General features: G+C 38.5%; 1 protein-coding gene across 1 annotated transcript in view; it reads right to left on the bottom strand.

Annotated features, from left to right (window-relative positions):
• LOC136026371 (roundabout homolog 2-like) overlaps positions 1–20307 on the bottom strand; it is a 232894-nt gene that overhangs the window by 137663 nt on the left and 74924 nt on the right. The window contains exon 7 of the mRNA XM_065702916.1: positions 1817–2022. Coding sequence (XP_065558988.1) covers positions 1817–2022 — 206 coding nt within the window. The remainder of the gene's footprint in view (positions 1–1816; positions 2023–20307) is intronic.

The following is a 20307-nucleotide window of genomic DNA, read 5'->3' as shown; positions in this document are numbered from 1 at the left end:
GCTGACTAATGGTCAATGAGCGGTAAACTTGTACTTCTTCCTAGAATTTAGTTAGAAAGAAAATTAATATCAAAATACCATACTTAAATTTAATTAAATTTAGCACTATTCCGCTTACCAGTTCAATTGCAAGTTTTAGTGGTTGTCTTGAATAGTAGCCTTATGGAACCAACTAATTGCTCACCTAAGATAACATAATCGTGATGTTGGTTCCATGTAGATTTGTAGCGCTAGACAAACCTGTATCTAGGATACTCTTAAGATATGTTGCCTTTAAAAAGAATTAATTTCAATTGTATAAATCTTTTCGTTTTCTTTTTTAAGGCGTCGAAATCATAGGCTTTGAGTCTGACGAGCAAAAACGATCTCCAAAACATCTAGCCGACGTATCTACTGAGCTAACAAAACTCTTTTGAATTCAGAAAACAACCCCTTTCCAAAAATCCACGATCTGTCAATTATTTGGTGTAATTCGTCAAGCATTCTAACCCATTCATTTTCTGAAGACAAATTAAAAAAAAATTGAAAAAGAAGTTTTTCAATTTTTTGAAGGTTTGATTTTTTGCAAAGGTTTGAAGTAAACTTAAGACCAACAAGAATAAATTTAATTACAAATTCAAACTCAAAACGGCCAGAACTCACTGCTAAAGAATAAACAAACCAAAAACAGACGGAAAGTGAAATAAAAGATCATAGCAAGGACAACAGATACTAACATAGATAAATATTAAAACGACTAAAAATTATATTGAATGTACAGCTCAAACTTAGAACGAACAAAAATTACTACAAATATGAGTTTGGCTGCTTCCCCTTAACTCCTTCCCTGGTGGTAAAAGTCTAAAACTTGTTGCGTTATATACATTTTATTAAAAAATATATCTTGAACACAATGCTTCTGTTATTCCACGTACCGACGAAAAAAAATCACTATAATAACCAAGATGTTACTGTAAATCTATGTTTATTTTTTATGTTTTAAACATTAAAGAAAATATTTGTAATATATTTTGTTTCAGGAAAACACAAATGCGTTTTGTTCGTTGCGATTGTTCGTTTTGTTCGTTTTGGTTGCGAAAGTTTTGTTATTGGTTAATATAACTAATATTTCCAATTTTTCATATCTCTGGCATAACAATTAAAATATTCCGTTGTAATTTAATAGCTCCAAGATTTATTTCAATAGTGAGATTTGATAGTGAGATTTATTTCAATACCACCCCCAAAAATTCCCTGAAAGTTTCAACTAAATGCCATTATCTACTCCTGGAATATTTCAGATGCACCCTTCTGACAACCGAGAAGCACACAGTATCTTTCGACTGAATTTCTCGACCCTTAGTTGCTCCTAAGATATTGCAGATATATCCTTTTGATAACCTAGATGTACATGGGGTTTTTGATTTAGTTTAACATCTTCCCCAGCATTCTCTGAAGGTTCGAGTACTGCTTATTTTAATGCCCTAAGCCGTTCCTGGAATATATCTAATGCGCCCATTTGATAATCAGCATGCGCATTGTGTGTTTTTGAGTTTGTTCCACATTCCCTGAAAGTAGTCACAAGTAGATATATTAACAGTTGCTAGCAGTCGCAGTCAGAAGTAGTCATTGTCACAGTCGCAACAAGTCGCATTCACAGCCACAATAGTAGTAGTAGTAATGCCCCGAAAGTTTTGATACTCCTTTCTAATTACTTGCATGCAGATAGTGTCTTTTAATATTTTTTTTCATCAACATACTCCTCAAAATTTCTCTAACTTTCACCTCAATAAAAATTCTTCATAAATTATTACTGTAATTTATGACCACCACTTACCCGGATCACTAAAGTCCCTTCGGGTGTTATCTTGATTCTGTCTCCATCTCTGCCGGAGTCAGGCAACATTATACCCCATTCAAAGTACCCTTCCTTTGTCCATTCAACGATAGGTACTGGAACTCCTTCAACAAAGCACGGAAGAGTGGCAATGTCGCCAATTTCAACTCGCACAAAAGGCTCACTGGATGTTATAATAGGTGGAACTAGAAGAAGAGATGATATTTTTATTGCAAAAGCACTGAAAAGGGCAATAGGCCACCTTCCAACTTTCAGCATCAAGTTTAATTCATTCGTACAGCAAAAGTACTTTTGTTAAGCATGCTTAATATGTCTGAATCCTTAGAAAACTTGTTTTTAGAGAAAAACTAAGTTTATGTGCTATCAGCAGAACGTCTAATGAATTAAATGTCTAAGAAAATTTAAAAGAATAATTTCAATACTCTCAGTTCATTTCAAGTATTGAGCTGAAAGGTCATTCTATTAATATCCCATGTTTAGATCTCGAACAATTTACTGGTGCATTGAGTAAGATTATAGAAACACAGCCAAAAATACCATCTGATTTTGTATGCATACATTAGCTTCCTTTTCTAATTTTATAATCGCAATCACTATTTTTTTTCACACTTCCCAAAGCATTTTCTTTATTTATTTTAAGAACTTTTCAGACTCAATACTTGTGCCCGTCAAGATACAAAAAGAAAGGTTTAACATTAGATGTATTGTGCAGCATTATTTAGCAGTATTCAACCGTAGGTACAACCAACGACTTCAGGAGCATAAGGACCTGCTGACTGCGACATGCTTGGCAAGATGCTGCAAAATTTGTTTGTTTGCTCTTTGAGCTTATAAAACTAGATTTATTTGCTCCCCTTTCACAGTCATTGAAAAATGACTTATTTGCCCAAACCTCAAAATTCTTGAAAAAATACAGTTTGCTCTGTCTCCCTTAGAACTTTGTGAACTGACACCACTTGGGTAGGGGGAATATATAGGAATTGTCAAAAAGGAGAGGCAGGTGTTTTATTCAGCTTTTATGAATTTTATGCTTATATAATCCTAGAAAAGACTTGATTAGAGTGACAAATTGCTCTTTAAAACTAAACTGAAACATTGAACTCCAAAAAGAAAGATATGAGTTAGCTTATGACGCAAATACAAGATTCTTTCTATTTATAACAGCTAAATACGAAAATTTTGGATCTTTGTTGTACTGAACTTTATATATGTAAAATTGCTGCAGTTTAGGCAATATGTGAGGTTAGAAGCTAATCCAGTCTTGAATAGGGAGTCAAGCATGGTTGTGTAATACCCCAGGTTATTGGGAACATTTTTCAATGACTTTGCCCTAAGGAATATGCTAAAGGCTATGGGAGAGCATAGAATCAAAGGGGAACGTAAACTTCTCCCAAACCTAGATTAAGCTGGTAATTTGAGTGCCTAGATAAAATCTTAGCAAAATGTGATCTTAGCATGGTGATTTGTGTGTAAAAACATTAAGTTTAAGAGGCTTAAGCTAATAGAAGTCCTAGCAAACGTTCAAGATAGATGTCACCACCTTGCTTACACACTGATCGTACTTTTCCCAACCCAGGTGTTTCCCGTCTTGCAACTCTTTTATATGTTTATTTGTGGTTAATTGTATCGAACCCTGTCAAATCCATGGTGTCAGTTCAACTGCAATTGCCTTGCATGTTAATTCACCGGTAGCCTTTGCGTGATAATTCTCATAAGGCACGGCCCTTTAGTAGGAGGATCCAAAAATACCAGATGTCAAAAAGACTGTATAAGCTTTGACACAAGATCACATCTCGACGCATGCCCCTGCTACAATCTAATAAGCTCTTTTTTATTTGTTATTTCCTTCCAAACCCATTTTACTTTTCTTTCAAGTCTGATTTCGTTCAAATAGTAATAAAAACTGATCTTACCAGCAAATGCAAAAGATCGGCCCAAACTCCTGCTATAACTTAATCAGTAATTTTTCTTTTTGTTTTTAGTCAATATTTTCTTTTAAGTCTGATTTTATTTAATTAATAATGAAGCTTAATACTACCAACAAAAGCGAAGTAGCAACGCATATACCATCTATAATATAATTAGCTCTTATTTATTTTACATGTTCTTCAAAACTATTTTTTCTTTAACACAATTCTATATTCCTTTCGTTTCTGGCTTCTCTGGAATAGTAATGAAAGGTAATCTTATCAACAAACAAACAAAATCGATGCACGCCCCTGCTACAATCTAATAAGCTCTTGTTTATTCTGTATCTTGTACTTTCAAGTCTATTTTATAATTCTTTAGAGCCTGATTTTATTTGAATAGTAATGAAAGCTAAAAGCAGCAACTATCGCAGAACATCCACGCACACTCCTTTTACAATCTATTTTGCTATTATGTTATATTTACTTTTCAATGTTTTTTATCTTTGAAATTCTAATGAATTATCATTCGACTGACAAAACTGATTGACCTACGTTTGCTATCTCCTCAACCTAAAATTCCTCAAAATCATACAACTTTTAGATTTTGCCATTGTACTTCCCCCCTTCATTTCATCGCATTCATTTAATAAAAGCTCTGTTTTCTTTTACTTTTTAAAAAAACCAATGCGTAACCCCCAACATCCGTCTTATACCTATGTAGGTGTTTAATTGTTCGTTTCAGATAATAATTAACTTTCTAAGAACCCCAACACACACACAAACATCAGCTTCTTAGGCCACAATAATCAGAATTTCTGAAAATCCCAAAATGATCAAATTTTGCCACAGCACAAGACTCAAGACAAGCTGAAGATTCAGAAGGCTATTCAGGAAATTCAGGAAAAGAAGGCTATTCAGGGCACTTAAAATCGTAGAAGATTAAATCACAAAAGTCTTGGAGAATTCGCTGGAGCGTCTATTGCTTGCTATTGGTGCCTTGGAGACTTCTTTCATAAAAATACCCCAAAACATTCCAATTAAACGTACCATAGCCGATATTATGGAGAACTTACAAAATTTGGAAGATTCACTTAAACTTGTACTTGCTCCTATTGGGGGCCTGGAGATTACTTTTAAAAATCCCCCAAAACATTTAAGTTCGCAGTATACGATGCTATGGAAGATTTAGCAAATCCTTTAAGATTCCTAAAAATTATATTTCTTGCTTTTAGGGGCTTTAAGATAGCTTGTTAAAATCGAGACGATAAGGCACAATCAACAACAAAAACTTCATAACCCGTATACGCAACAAATCACAGCACACATATCTAAAACAAGTAAAAAACCATTTAACTAAAAATTAAGACACCGTAATTCTTTAATGAAATATAATATAGCAAAGATTAATCCTCTCAAGTCTATACAAGGGATTTATTAATGGAAAACTCAACATGCATATTATAGGTAACCAAACAGCTGGGGAGGCATAGCTTTCATTTGAAGGTGTAGTCGTCTTTGAAAATTCACCGAGTATGATTTTTAATTTTTACAAATGAAAATCAAAATTTAATGAAAAGCAAAATTGAAAATTCTGAAGGTTGAAATTGAAAACTGAAAAGTTTCAAAATTGAAATTGAAAACTGAAAACTATTAAAAAGCAAATTGTCAAATTTCGGTTTGCTGACCTGTTTTCACTATCAAGGTGGCAGCACTGACGAAAATTTTGCACTGGCCTAAACCTCTAAAGTTTTTGCAACAACGAAAAATTTTTTTGGGAGTTGCAGTTTTCATGCATTAATAAACTAAAGTTAGTTCCAGGGGCAAATAACCATATTACCTTAAAAGAAAAGAATTCAAAAGGATCAAAAAACGAGAATTTCCAGTAGAATAATGTATCCTACAAGGATACCAAGGGAATATCAGGGTATTCCTGGTACTGCCCTTGTATGAATTAAAAGTTTAGTTAACATGCCAAATTCTATGGTGCATAGCGGACCAGCATCATAATTACATTATTATCGTTAATACCTTTAACCTCATCAAAAGACACTAACAGGAGCAGTAAAGGTTAAAATGGTAATATTAGCTTTGTTGGGAATATGAGCTCATCCATACGTTCCAATTAACATAGAGATGAGTTCAACATCGAAGAGAGAAAAAATCGTTAACACTTTTACGGCGTTTGGTACACACGACCTTTACTACAAAACTTTAACTTTACTAAAACCACATGACTTAAAAAAGAACCCAAGGAAAACCCTTTTACCCACTCTACTTATAAACGAATCGATACTAATTAAAAAAAAACGAAGACCAAATAATAAATTGAAATAGCTTTTTGCACAGCTTCGGTTATTTAGAATCATTTTCATAATACGTTGCATTCAGGTTTTATAATAACTTGGATTAAAAACTTTGCTGTAAATTAGTTTGGGGGGGGGGGGTCTATAACCAAACTCCCGTTGAATAGCAGTGTTAGTAATGGATGTGTCTGTAGTAACAACTTCAATGATAGAATAGTGAACTCAACTACATGAGTACAGGATACTTAGCTTCTGGTTCGCTTAATTTAATTTTCAAGCTATTGTGTTAATACGGGTTGTTTCCATCACCAAAATATACGCTAAAGTTGTTTTAAGAGTTGCTCAGTAGGTATTTTTGTTATAATGCAGCTAGTATTGCTTTATTTATTATTATAAATAATCCCTTACTTTTTCAAACACTTCGTGGTAGCAAACTGTAAGTAAGGAGTGATGCAGCTCACTAGTAGCCGAAACTGTAAGAAACAGAGTCTTGATAATAATGGATACAGCAAAAAAATCGAATTTCGATGCTTATTCAAAATATACAAAATTCATAGTTTAATGTTACCCATCAATATTTACGAGCCTAAGAAAATTTCACTAAATTTTGAAAAAGGGGAGAACCCCTAAGAGCCGTGTGATCGTAATGAAAATTGCACCACGACATTCAGAATATCAGAGAACTCTACTATAGAGGTTTCAAGCTCTTATAAACAAAAATGCGGAATTTTGAATTTTTGCCAGAAGGAAGATCACGAATGTGTGTATATTTGACTTTTTGCTTGTTTGTTTTCCCCAGCAATATTTGCATAGCACCAGTGATCCTAGATGATCAGGAGAGGGCTCATTTGATCGGAAATCAAGAGTTCTAGGACCCTTTTAAGTGACCAAAAATATTGGAGGGTAGCTAGCCCCCACCCCACCCCTCTTTTTATCCAAAATTATCCGATCAAAATTTTGAGATAGCCGTTTTCTTCAACATGGTCGAAAGATCTAATAGCTATGTCTTTGAGGATGACTTAGTCCCCAGATCCCCCTGGGGAAGGGCTGCAAGTTGTAAACTTTACCCGTTGCTTATATATAGTATTTGCTACTGGGAAGTATAAAGATATTCTCAGGGGGAATTTTCTGGCGGAGGTAATTAAGTGGGAGGATCTTTCCATGGAGGAGTTTTCGTGGGGGAAGGGAATTTTCCATGAAAGTAGGGCTGGATTTCTCAGCATTAATTCAAAACTATCAGAAATTAAATTTAAAAAAAGTTTTTTCGACTGAAAGTAAGGAGCAACATTAAAACTTAAATCAAACAGAAATCATTCCGTATGTGAGGGGGTTAATCCCTCCTTAACGAATCGCTATTCACGCTAAAGTTTAAACATTTGTCCCAATTCTTTGAAAAAGACTCCTGAAACACAAGGGTCGTTTAATTAGAACCATAAGTATTTTTTTTTTTAATACTGAAAAGTACTAGCATGAAGAGGTGTTGCAGAGGGGGCAAACTCCTTCATATATGTGATAATTTCTGTCCGTTTAAAGTATCAACGTTGTTCCTTACTTTCAGTTGGAAAACTCGTTTTTTTTCAATTTAATTTCTGATTAAAACTAAATTACAGCTGCTTCCTTCTGTACTAATTAAAATACGTTTCAAAGTAGCAAAGTATTATTCTTCCCAACAAATACGCTTTGCTTTTGGGGATTTACTTTTTATATATTAGACACTTGTCTCCGTCTTCGGCTTCAATTGGAGGGGTGGAGTGTTACGGCCCTCTCTGTTTCTTATCCCCTCCCCTTAAATTGAAAATACACTTTTCTTTGAAAAACCTTTCTCTGGTGTATTACCTGAAAATTGAAAAAAATTGCCCCCCCCCCCAAGTTTTGGAAAATATGTTTTGCCTCCCACCTCCCAATTTTCGATAAATGACGCCGCTGGATTCCATCTCTAAAAAAAAAGAAAAAAATCCAATGAGTAAAAAGATAGAAAATAGGACCTAATTTAAATCCATTTAATTTAAACCATTATACAGTATTCACCTAAATATTTTATTTAAATAAATAACTCTTTCTTATGAATAAATAATGTATACTACAAGCCTCATCGTAGTCTGATTAACAATATTGCTTTAAAATGAGCTGCTTAAAAATACTGAAAATCATAAGGATTCTAACCGTTCATGTTGCAAAGCTATTAGCATTGAAAACTCTCATATTTTATTACCTGATTCCAGGGATAAGACTATATTAATATTAGTTATTGGATTGCAAAGCTATGTTTCTAAGGGTTACAAATAATTTACTTGTTTAATCAATAGTATTTCCCCAAAAATACTTACAAAAAAAACTTCTTAGGTGTCATAGATAGCGCAATAGCGCTACTTAAGTAAAGAGCGATGCGGAGTGTATTTTTTTCCACCAAGACACTTCGTTTAGATGGAATCTCTAGTTGAATCTTCAGAAGTAGATCATTCAATTGGAACTTACAAGTTCTAGTGCATTTTTTTAAGAGTCAAAAGTGATTGGAGGGAAATCAGCCCCCTTCCTACATTCATCAATTTTCAAAAACACGTCCAATCAAAATTTTGAGACAGCCATTTTACTCAGCATATTTGAAAAGCTTAGTAACTATGTCTAGAGGGATTTTATCCCCCACATCCCTTGACAAAAGAGTTGTAATTTCTGTAATTTACCTACTGTTTACCCATGGTAGTTTTTTATTGGGAAACGGGGACATGTTTGACCTTCAGTGTCCACAAAAAGACGAGGAGCGTTTAGATGGACCTTCCAGAGAATTTTGAGGGGAGTGTTTAACTAAATCAAAACAAGTTATGTGTATACAGGTTTTCGAAAGGGCGAAATTCCGGAATGACGGGATGTATTAAGTTGAAACTTTCAGCAAATGATGAAGGGATGATCAAATGGCAAAGGACATGCTAAGGGGGTGTTGGATTAACCAAAATGTACTGTGTGCATGTTACCACTGTTGGTACTATTACTACTGCTACAACTACTACTTCTACTAATGTTAAGGGTATTCAGATTAAACTTTCACGAATATTTAAGGGGGAGGGTGAAGTAAATCAAACGCAGTGTCTGTATTCAGGCTGACAAAAGGATGTATGAGCAATTTCTCAAGAATAGGTTCCTTACTAGGTTCCTAGTGAAACTTACTAGGAGTGTCGAGGGGGATGTTGAACTAAACAAAAGACACTGTATACACACTGTTGTTACTACAACTGCCACTACTTCTGCTAACATTATTACGACAACTACTGCTAAGTCTAACGGTCAGAAGGTATAACTTTCAGAGAATTTTTTAGAGGAATGTCAAACTAAATCAGAACAAAACGCCGTATTTACAGCTTATCAAAAGGGCATATCAGCAATATCCCAAGAGGGGTCTAGGGTAGTGAGTTGAAACTTTCAGAGTAGGTTAAGGGGGATGTCAAACTAGGCATAATGCAAAACGTTCATTCATTCATTTTGCAAAATATTTATACATACAATAGGCAATGCAAAATATACTATTACGACTAATATTACTAGTACTACTCTAACTGGTGTTGCTACTAATACTTCTACCACAATTACTACTACGGCGACTAAAACTAGTACTACTGAAGCAAAGAGTATTTAAACACGTTATGTGGAGGCAGATAATTAAAAGTTCGTTGCAGCTATATCTCCATAACGGAATAGAGTATTAAGTTGAAACTTTCAGCGCATGTTGAGAGCGATGCTGAATCATCCAAAAGGTAGTGTATGTACACTACTTCTGCAAATACTACTACTACTACTACTACTACTACTACTACTACTACTACTACTACTACTACTACTACTACTACTACTACTACTACTACTACTACTACTACTACTACTACTACTACTACTACTACTACAATAGTTATGGATATTAATGATATATTCCCAAGAAAATCGAGATTTCTGTAATATTGAATTGAAACACGCTGTAAATGTAGCCTGTCAAAAGGCTGTACCAGCGGTATGTCAAGAACGGCTCAGAGTGTTAGGTCAAAATTTTCAGGAATTATCAAGGGGTATGTTGAACTAATAAAAATGCTCTGTTTGTATGCTAATACTACTAGTAGCAGTAATACTACTGCTGTTAGTACTAATATTACTAAGGCAAATAATATTAATGTAGAACTTTGAGGGATTGTTGAGGGAGATGTTGAGGTAAATTAAAGCACATTGTATGCAAGTGGGCCATCAACAAGACGTATCAGCAGTATTTCAGAAACGGTTTAAAGCATGAAGTTGTAACTATCAGGGCATAAGGAGGAATTGTTTTACTAAACCAAAAAAGAACAGTGTTAATAATGTTACAATTTAAAGCTAATACGGCTACTGTTATCATTAATGCTAATCCTATCGCTCCTACTGTTACTTCTGCTACCAACCCTACCACTACTGCTAATACAATGGATATCAGTTAAACTTTCAGGCAACAGTGAAGGAGGTGTTGAACTGAATTAAAACACGCTACATATAGGCTATCAATATCCATATATTAACAATATCCTAGCAGCAGCTTATGGTATCAATCTGAAACTCCCGGGACTACCAATATCACTAAAGCTTTGACTGTTATTTCTACTACTACTACTCCTACAGCTGAACTAAATCAAAATGGCTTAAGTGCATTGAGGTTGTCAAGATACTTAGGCAGGATATCTCAGGAGTGACTCAGTGGTGACGAACTGTAGTAAGGAGCGACCCGGCTCATTAATAACCGAAAATCTGAAAAATGGAATCTTGATACCAATAGTTACAACAACAAAATTGCATTCCAATGCTGATTTTAAATATATAACTTTCATCAAGATTAGTTTTACCTATCAAAAGTTACGAGCCTGAGAAAATTTGCCTCATTTTAGAAAATAGGGGAAAACACCCCCTAAAAGTCATACAATCTTAACGAAAATCTCGCCATCAGATTTAGCGTATTAGAGAACCTTACTGTAGAAGTTTCAAGCTCCTATCTACAAAAATGTGGAATTTTGCATTTTTTGCCACAAGACAAATCACGGATGCGGGTTTTTTTTTCCAGGTGTGATCGTATCGACCCAGTGGTCCTAGAATGTCGCGAGAGGGCTCATTCTAACGGAAATTAAAAGTTCTAGCGCCTTTTTTAAGTGACCAAAAAATTGGAGGGCACCTAGCCCCCCCCCCCCCACGCTCAGTTTTTCCCCAAAGTCACCGGATCAAAATTTTGAGATAGCCATTTTATTCATCATAGTCGAAAAACTTAATAACTATGTCTTTGGGGACGACTTACTCCCCCGCACTCCCCGTGGGAGGGGTTGCAAGTTATAAACTTTGACCAGTGTTTACATATAGTAATGGTTACCGGGAAGTGTACGACGTTTTCAGGGGAATTTTTTGGTTTGGGAGGGAGAGTTGTGGTGGGGAGGGGGTACGTGGGAGGATTTTTCTATGGAAAAACTTCTCATGGGGGGTTAGACTTTCAATGAAGGGAGCGCAGGATTTTTTGGCATTATTTAAAAAAACAATGAAAAATTAATATGAACAGTTTTTTTCTACTGAAAGTTAGGAGCAGTATTAAATCTTAAAGCGAGCAGAAATTATTGCGCATATAAGGGGTTTACCTCCTCGTAATACCTCGCTCTTTACGCTCAAGTATTTTTAGTAATCTCAACTATTTATTCTACGGCCTTTGTGATTCAAGGGTCATTCTTAAGGAATTGGGACAGAATTTAAGCTTTAGTATAAAGAGCGAGGTATCGACGAGGGGTGAACTCCCTCATATACGGAATAAAAACATACGAATATAGAAGTTCGTTACGTACGTTAATTCGTAAATTACGTATATTTTTTTACTAATGAAAATCTTCGTAAAAAAAATCAAAGTTCTAATTGCCTTTTTAAGTAATCAAAAATAGGAGGGCAACTAGGCTTCCTCCCTTACTCCTTTTTTCTCAAAATCTTCCGATTAAAACTATGAGAAAGCCATTTAGCCAAAAAAAACAACAATAATATGCAAATTTCGTTTTAATTATTTATGTGCGGAGAGCCAAGATCAAAACATGCATTAATTAAAAAACGTCCAGAAATTAAATAAAAAAAATAATTTTTTTAAATGAAAGTAAGGAGCGACATTAAAACTTAAAACGAACAGAAATTACTCCGTATATGAAAGGTGCTTTTCCTCCTCAACGCCCCGCTCTTTACGCTAAAGTTTTTTACTGTTTTAAGAAGTAAAGTTAAGAGAAAGAGTCAAACTTTAGCGTAAAGAGCGAGGCGTTGAGGAGGAAAAGCACCTTTTATATACGGAGTAATTTCTGTTCGTTTTAAGTTTTAATGTGGCTCCTTACTTTCATTAAAAAAATTGTTTTTTATTTAATATGTGTTAAGATTTTCACAAGGGCTTACATTAATAGATATTGCTGAAAAATTTTCTTTAATATATATATATATATATATATATATATATATATATATATATATATATATATATATATATATATATATATATATATATTTTGATATGTGCTAAACCGAGATACAGTTGCAGGGAAAGATATAGATGGAAATGAAAAAGTTTGTGATACCTTTGATGTGAAGGAAGATTTGTTTAGTGAGGAAGAATTAGCGACAGTACTAAAAGGATTAAAAAATAATAAGGCCCAGGTGCTGATAGTATGATTAATGAGTTTCTTAAATATGGTGGCTCTGAGGTTAGGAATAAGCTACTGAAGATTATGAACATGATTTTTGAAAAAGGGGAAGTACCCAATGATTTTAGGAAAACCTTAATTAAACCACTGTATAAGAAAGGTGACAAAAGTGAGTGTCGTAATTATCGAGGCATTAGTCTGGTCTCTGTAGGTAGCAAATTACTGAGTAACATGATACTTTTTAGACTGAGACATGCTGTAGACAAAGTTTTAAGGGAAGAACAATGCGGATTTAGAAAAGGTAGAGGATGTGTCGACCATGTTTTCACTCTTAGGTTAATAATTGAGAAGTCCCTTCGTTGTCAAACACCTTTGGTCCTCAGTTTTATCGATTATGAGCAAGCTTTCGATTCTGTTGATAGAACAGCGTTAACAAAGGTCTTGTCGTTATATGGTATACCTGAAAAATACATTAAAGTGATTTGCGCTATGTACGTGAATAATACTGTTGCCGTTAAGGTAGGAAATGAGGTTAGCAACTGGTTTTGTATTAAATCAGGAGTTAAGCAGGGTTGTGTTCTATCCCCCTTTATATGGATCATTTTGATGGACTTCGTCTTAAGGAGCACAGGAAAGGCAATTGGAGACCATGGAATCAAATGGGGAGGAAGAACGCTCCTGGACTTAGATTATGCTGATGAATTAAGCATATTAGATGAAAGTGTGAGCAAAATGAATGACTTTTTAGAGGTTTTACGAGTTCAGGGTGCTAAAATAGGCTTGAAAATTAATGTTAAGAAGACTAAGTCACTAAGGCTAGGAATAAGTGAAGATGAACAGGTGACATTAGGTAACGAAAAGATTGATCAGGTTGGGAGCTTCAGTTACCTTGGTAGTATTATTAGTAAAGATGGTGGGAGCAGTGAAGATTTTAAAAGTAGAATAGCTAAAGCTCAGGGTGTTTTTTCACAGTTAGAAAAAGTTTGGAAGAATAGAAAGATAAGCCTACAAACAAAAATTAGAATATTGGAAGCTACAGTGTGTGTGTGTGAGTGTGTGTGTGAGTGTGAGTGTGAGTGTGAGTGTGAGTGTGAGTGTGAGTGTGAGTGTGAGTGTGAGTGTGAGTGTGTGTGTGTGTGTGTGTGTGTGTGTGTGTGTGTGTGTGTGTGTGTGTGTGTGTGTGTGTGTGTGTGTGTGTGTGTGTGTGTGTGTGTGTGTGTGTGTGTGTGTGTGTGTGTGTGTGTGTGTGTGTGTGTGTGTGTGTGTGTGTGTGTGTGTGTGTGTGTGTGTGTGTGTGTGTGTGTGTGTGTGTGTGTGTGTGTGTGTGTGTGTGTGTGTGTGTGTGTGTGTGTGTGTGTGTGTGTGTGTGTGTGTGTGTGTGTGTGTGTGTGTGTGTGTGTGTGTGTGTGTGTGTGTGTGTGTGTGTGTGTGTGTGTGTGTGTGTGTGTGTGTGTGTGTGTGTGTGTGTGTGTGTGTGTGTGTGTGTGTGTGTGTGTGTGTGTGTGTGTGTGTGTGTGTGTGTGTGTGTGTGTGTGTGTGTGTGTGTGTGTGTGTGTGTGTGTGTGTGTGTGTGTGTGTGTGTGTGTGTGTGTGTGTGTGTGTGTGTGTGTGTGTGTGTGTGTGTGTGTGTGTGTGTGTGTGTGTGTGTGTGTGTGTGTGTGTGTGTGTGTGTGTGTGTGTGTGTGTGTGTGTGTGTGTGTGTGTGTGTGTGTGTGTGTGTGTGTGTGTGTGTGTGTGTGTGTGTGTGTGTGTGTGTGTGTGTGTGTGTGTGTGTGTGTGTGTGTGTGTGTGTGTGTGTGTGTGTGTGTGTGTGTGTGTGTGTGTGTGTGTGTGTGTGTGTGTGTGTGTGTGTGTGTGTGTGTGTGTGTGTGTGTGTGTGTGTGTGTGTGTGTGTGTGTGTGTGTGTGTGTGTGTGTGTGTGTGTGTGTGTGTGTGTGTGTGTGTGTGTGTGTGTGTGTGTGTGTGTGTGTGTGTGTGTGTGTGTGTGTGTGTGTGTGTGTGTGTGTGTGTGTGTGTGTGTGTGTGTGTGTGTGTGTGTGTGTGTGTGTGTGTGTGTGTGTGTGTGTGTGTGTGTGTGTGTGTGTGTGTGTGTGTGTGTGTGTGTGTGTGTGTGTGTGTGTGTGTGTGTGTGTGTGTGTGTGTGTGTGTGTGTGTGTGTGTGTGTGTGTGTGTGTGTGTGTGTGTGTGTGTGTGTGTGTGTGTGTGTGTGTGTGTGTGTGTGTGTGTGTGTGTGTGTGTGTGTGTGTGTGTGTGTGTGTGTGTGTGTGTGTGTGTGTGTGTGTGTGTGTGTGTGTGTGTGTGTGTGTGTGTGTGTGTGTGTGTGTGTGTGTGTGTGTGTGTGTGTGTGTGTGTGTGTGTGTGTGTGTGTGTGTGTGTGTGTGTGTGTGTGTGTGTGTGTGTGTGTGTGTGTGTGTGTGTGTGTGTGTGTGTGTGTGTGTGTGTGTGTGTGTGTGTGTGTGTGTGTGTGTGTGTGTGTGTGTGTGTGTGTGTGTGTGTGTGTGTGTGTGTGTGTGTGTGTGTGTGTGTGTGTGTGTGTGTGTGTGTGTGTGTGTGTGTGTGTGTGTGTGTGTGTGTGTGTGTGTGTGTGTGTGTGTGTGTGTGTGTGTGTGTGTGTGTGTGTGTGTGTGTGTGTGTGTGTGTGTGTGTGTGTGTGTGTGTGTGTGTGTGTGTGTGTGTGTGTGTGTGTGTGTGTGTGTGTGTGTGTGTGTGTGTGTGTGTGTGTGTGTGTGTGTGTGTGTGTGTGTGTGTGTGTGTGTGTGTGTGTGTGTGTGTGTGTGTGTGTGTGTGTGTGTGTGTGTGTGTGTGTGTGTGTGTGTGTGTGTGTGTGTGTGTGTGTGTGTGTGTGTGTGTGTGTGTGTGTGTGTGTGTGTGTGTGTGTGTGTGTGTGTGTGTGTGTGTGTGTGTGTGTGTGTGTGTGTGTGTGTGTGTGTGTGTGTGTGTGTGTGTGTGTGTGTGTGTGTGTGTGTGTGTGTGTGTGTGTGTGTGTGTGTGTGTGTGTGTGTGTGTGTGTGTGTGTGTGTGTGTGTGTGTGTGTGTGTGTGTGTGTGTGTGTGTGTGTGTGTGTGTGTGTGTGTGTGTGTGTGTGTGTGTGTGTGTGTGTGTGTGTGTGTGTGTGTGTGTGTGTGTGTGTGTGTGTGTGTGTGTGTGTGTGTGTGTGTGTGTGTGTGTGTGTGTGTGTGTGTGTGTGTGTGTGTGTGTGTGTGTGTGTGTGTGTGTGTGTGTGTGTGTGTGTGTGTGTGTGTGTGTGTGTGTGTGTGTGTGTGTGTGTGTGTGTGTGTGTGTGTGTGTGTGTGTGTGTGTGTGTGTGTGTGTGTGTGTGTGTGTGTGTGTGTGTGTGTGTGTGTGTGTGTGTGTGTGTGTGTGTGTGTGTGTGTGTGTGTGTGTGTGTGTGTGTGTGTGTGTGTGTGTGTGTGTGTGTGTGTGTGTGTGTGTGTGTGTGTGTGTGTGTGTGTGTGTGTGTGTGTGTGTGTGTGTGTGTGTGTGTGTGTGTGTGTGTGTGTGTGTGTGTGTGTGTGTGTGTGTGTGTGTGTGTGTGTGTGTGTGTGTGTGTGTGTGTGTGTGTGTGTGTGTGTGTGTGTGTGTGTGTGTGTGTGTGTGTGTGTGTGTGTGTGTGTGTGTGTGTGTGTGTGTGTGTGTGTGTGTGTGTGTGTGTGTGTGTGTGTGTGTGTGTGTGTGTGTGTGTGTGTGTGTGTGTGTGTGTGTGTGTGTGTGTGTGTGTGTGTGTGTGTGTGTGTGTGTGTGTGTGTGTGTGTGTGTGTGTGTGTGTGTGTGTGTGTGTGTGTGTGTGTGTGTGTGTGTGTGTGTGTGTGTGTGTGTGTGTGTGTGTGTGTGTGTGTGTGTGTGTGTGTGTGTGTGTGTGTGTGTGTGTGTGTGTGTGTGTGTGTGTGTGTGTGTGTGTGTGTGTGTGTGTGTGTGTGTGTGTGTGTGTGTGTGTGTGTGTGTGTGTGTGTGTGTGTGTGTGTGTGTGTGTGTGTGTGTGTGTGTGTGTGTGTGTGTGTGTGTGTGTGTGTGTGTGTGTGTGTGTGTGTGTGTGTGTGTGTGTGTGTGTGTGTGTGTGTGTGTGTGTGTGTGTGTGTGTGTGTGTGTGTGTGTGTGTGTGTGTGTGTGTGTGTGTGTGTGTGTGTGTGTGTGTGTGTGTGTGTGTGTGTGTGTGTGTGTGTGTGTGTGTGTGTGTGTGTGTGTGTGTGTGTGTGTGTGTGTGTGTGTGTGTGTGTGTGTGTGTGTGTGTGTGTGTGTGTGTGTGTGTGTGTGTGTGTGTGTGTGTGTGTGTGTGTGTGTGTGTGTGTGTGTGTGTGTGTGTGTGTGTGTGTGTGTGTGTGTGTGTGTGTGTGTGTGTGTGTGTGTGTGTGTGTGTGTGTGTGTGTGTGTGTGTGTGTGTGTGTGTGTGTGTGTGTGTGTGTGTGTGTGTGTGTGTGTGTGTGTGTGTGTGTGTGTGTGTGTGTGTGTGTGTGTGTGTGTGTGTGTGTGTGTGTGTGTGTGTGTGTGTGTGTGTGTGTGTGTGTGTGTGTGTGTGTGTGTGTGTGTGTGTGTGTGTGTGTGTGTGTGTGTGTGTGTGTGTGTGTGTGTGTGTGTGTGTGTGTGTGTGTGTGTGTGTGTGTGTGTGTGTGTGTGTGTGTGTGTGTGTGTGTGTGTGTGTGTGTGTGTGTGTGTGTGTGTGTGTGTGTGTGTGTGTGTGTGTGTGTGTGTGTGTGTGTGTGTGTGTGTGTGTGTGTGTGTGTGTGTGTGTGTGTGTGTGTGTGTGTGTGTGTGTGTGTGTGTGTGTGTGTGTGTGTGTGTGTGTGTGTGTGTGTGTGTGTGTGTGTGTGTGTGTGTGTGTGTGTGTGTGTGTGTGTGTGTGTGTGTGTGTGTGTGTGTGTGTGTGTGTGTGTGTGTGTGTGTGTGTGTGTGTGTGTGTGTGTGTGTGTGTGTGTGTGTGTGTGTGTGTGTGTGTGTGTGTGTGTGTGTGTGTGTGTGTGTGTGTGTGTGTGTGTGTGTGTGTGTGTGTGTGTGTGTGTGTGTGTGTGTGTGTGTGTGTGTGTGTGTGTGTGTGTGTGTGTGTGTGTGTGTGTGTGTGTGTGTGTGTGTGTGTGTGTGTGTGTGTGTGTGTGTGTGTGTGTGTGTGTGTGTGTGTGTGTGTGTGTGTGTGTGTGTGTGTGTGTGTGTGTGTGTGTGTGTGTGTGTGTGTGTGTGTGTGTGTGTGTGTGTGTGTGTGTGTGTGTGTGTGTGTGTGTGTGTGTGTGTGTGTGTGTGTGTGTGTGTGTGTGTGTGTGTGTGTGTGTGTGTGTGTGTGTGTGTGTGTGTGTGTGTGTGTGTGTGTGTGTGTGTGTGTGTGTGTGTGTGTGTGTGTGTGTGTGTGTGTGTGTGTGTGTGTGTGTGTGTGTGTGTGTGTGTGTGTGTGTGTGTGTGTGTGTGTGTGTGTGTGTGTGTGTGTGTGTGTGTGTGTGTGTGTGTGTGTGTGTGTGTGTGTGTGTGTGTGTGTGTGTGTGTGTGTGTGTGTGTGTGTGTGTGTGTGTGTGTGTGTGTGTGTGTGTGTGTGTGTGTGTGTGTGTGTGTGTGTGTGTGTGTGTGTGTGTGTGTGTGTGTGTGTGTGTGTGTGTGTGTGTGTGTGTGTGTGTGTGTGTGTGTGTGTGTGTGTGTGTGTGTGTGTGTGTGTGTGTGTGTGTGTGTGTGTGTGTGTGTGTGTGTGTGTGTGTGTGTGTGTGTGTGTGTGTGTGTGTGTGTGTGTGTGTGTGTGTGTGTGTGTGTGTGTGTGTGTGTGTGTGTGTGTGTGTGTGTGTGTGTGTGTGTGTGTGTGTGTGTGTGTGTGTGTGTGTGTGTGTGTGTGTACATATTAAGCCAAACTATGGATTCTTGTGTGGAAAAACAACAACAAACGATTTAACACATTCTTTTCTTTACCAATGAAAAAGACTATGTGAATCGAAGACAAACATGAATTAGTTTCGAATAGACTTTTTCCTCAAAAGATGTTTTTTCAAAGAAGAGTAAATAGCTATATTAAACCCAAAATGAGTATAAATGAAGTCAAGTAGTTTTCCAGACGTAAAACTACCACAAATCACCATCAATAAACAAATTAAACCCAAAACAAACATAAACTAGACCTACGTTGCCTGGGCAACGCGAAGTGTTGCGGCAACCTTTGTCCGGCTTTGCCGATTAAAGTGTTGCGAGAGCAACACTTTGGTTTTGTTTCTTCGCTATCGGTTAAATGCTGAAGTTGTCAAAACTATCAAAGCTTTCAAAACGGCATATTCAAAGAAGAACACAATCAGTAATCACATGATCAAATTCTTCAGCGTTGAAAAAACAACAGCAAAAGAATATCGGAAAAAGGGACTAAATTGAGTTTGCAGCCAGTTGAACTTTATCCTTTTCAATCGTAGACATCGTGACGGATGGAAACTTGGAACATTATCTTATATAATCTAGTTGGTATTATTAAGCTATCCGTAACTTTTCAGGATCAAATACCATAGATGTGCACCAATTTGCACAAATTTGTAGCCCCTCATGAACCTCCTCTAGCAACCCATTCTTGCTTACAAGTCCCTCTTCCGTGAGAGACAAAGAATAACACAATCAGTAATCAGATGATCAAAGGCTATTCCTCAGGGTTGAAAAAAAAAATATTGGAAGAAGGGACTAAATTGACTTTGCAGCCAGTTGAACTTTATCCTTTGCACACCATAGGCTCTGGCTCGAGGACAAGCAAAAACCATCCTTTTTGGCCCCAGGCAAGAGTCGTACGGAGCTTTCCAAAATATAATGTCATATTCATCAATCCGGCCCGAGGTCCACACTAACAGCCGATTATTACTTACTAGGCCCCTAAATGTCACTTTGCAGCCGGTTGAACTTTATCCTTTTCAATCGTAGACATCGTGACGGATGGAAACTTGGAACATTATCTTATGTAATCTAGTTGGTATTATAAAGCTATCTGTAACTTTTCAGGATCAAAATACCATCAGGGACCCATAAATTTCCTGTAATGACTCGCCATCCACGATCGCTTATTATTGGATGGCGAGTCATTACAGGAAATTTATGGGTCCCTGATTCCATAGATGTGTACCAATTTGCACAAATTTGTAGCCCCTCGTGAGCCTCCTCTAGCAACCGATTCCTACTTACAAGTCCCTCTCCCGGGATATACATCCAAGTTCACCGGAAACAAATAATGGGTACACCAACTAGCAAAAGTTCCAAACCCCTTGTCGCTGAAGTCATTGTAGCCTAACAGCCGATTATTACTTACAACTCCCCTACATGTCTTACAATCGGGAACCAAGTTGTTCTTACCATCAATTACACCAGAAACAGATAGTAGGTACACCAATCAGCAAAAGTTGCAAACCCCTCATTGCCAAAGATGATTATAAGCTAATAATCGACTGTTGCTTGGAAGTCCCCTACATATCTCACAATTGGTATCGGCCTATTTTTGGTTCAAGTGTGTACCTTACCACTGAAGTTGTCAACCCCTTGAAACTTTCAAACTGGTGTATGTCATGAAGGAATTTTTGTAACAAAAAATGGATGACATATACTTTGATCAGCAAAGGATAAGCTCTAATTTCTTTAGCAATGAGAGAACTTTTAAAGTTTAAGAGGTATATCTG

Source organism: Artemia franciscana, chromosome 4, assembly GCF_032884065.1.
Source record: "Artemia franciscana chromosome 4, ASM3288406v1, whole genome shotgun sequence".
NCBI classification, from domain to species: domain Eukaryota; kingdom Metazoa; phylum Arthropoda; class Branchiopoda; order Anostraca; family Artemiidae; genus Artemia; species Artemia franciscana.
The sequence above is the reverse complement of the archived record's forward strand: the minus strand, read 5'-3'. Positions and strand labels throughout refer to the sequence as shown.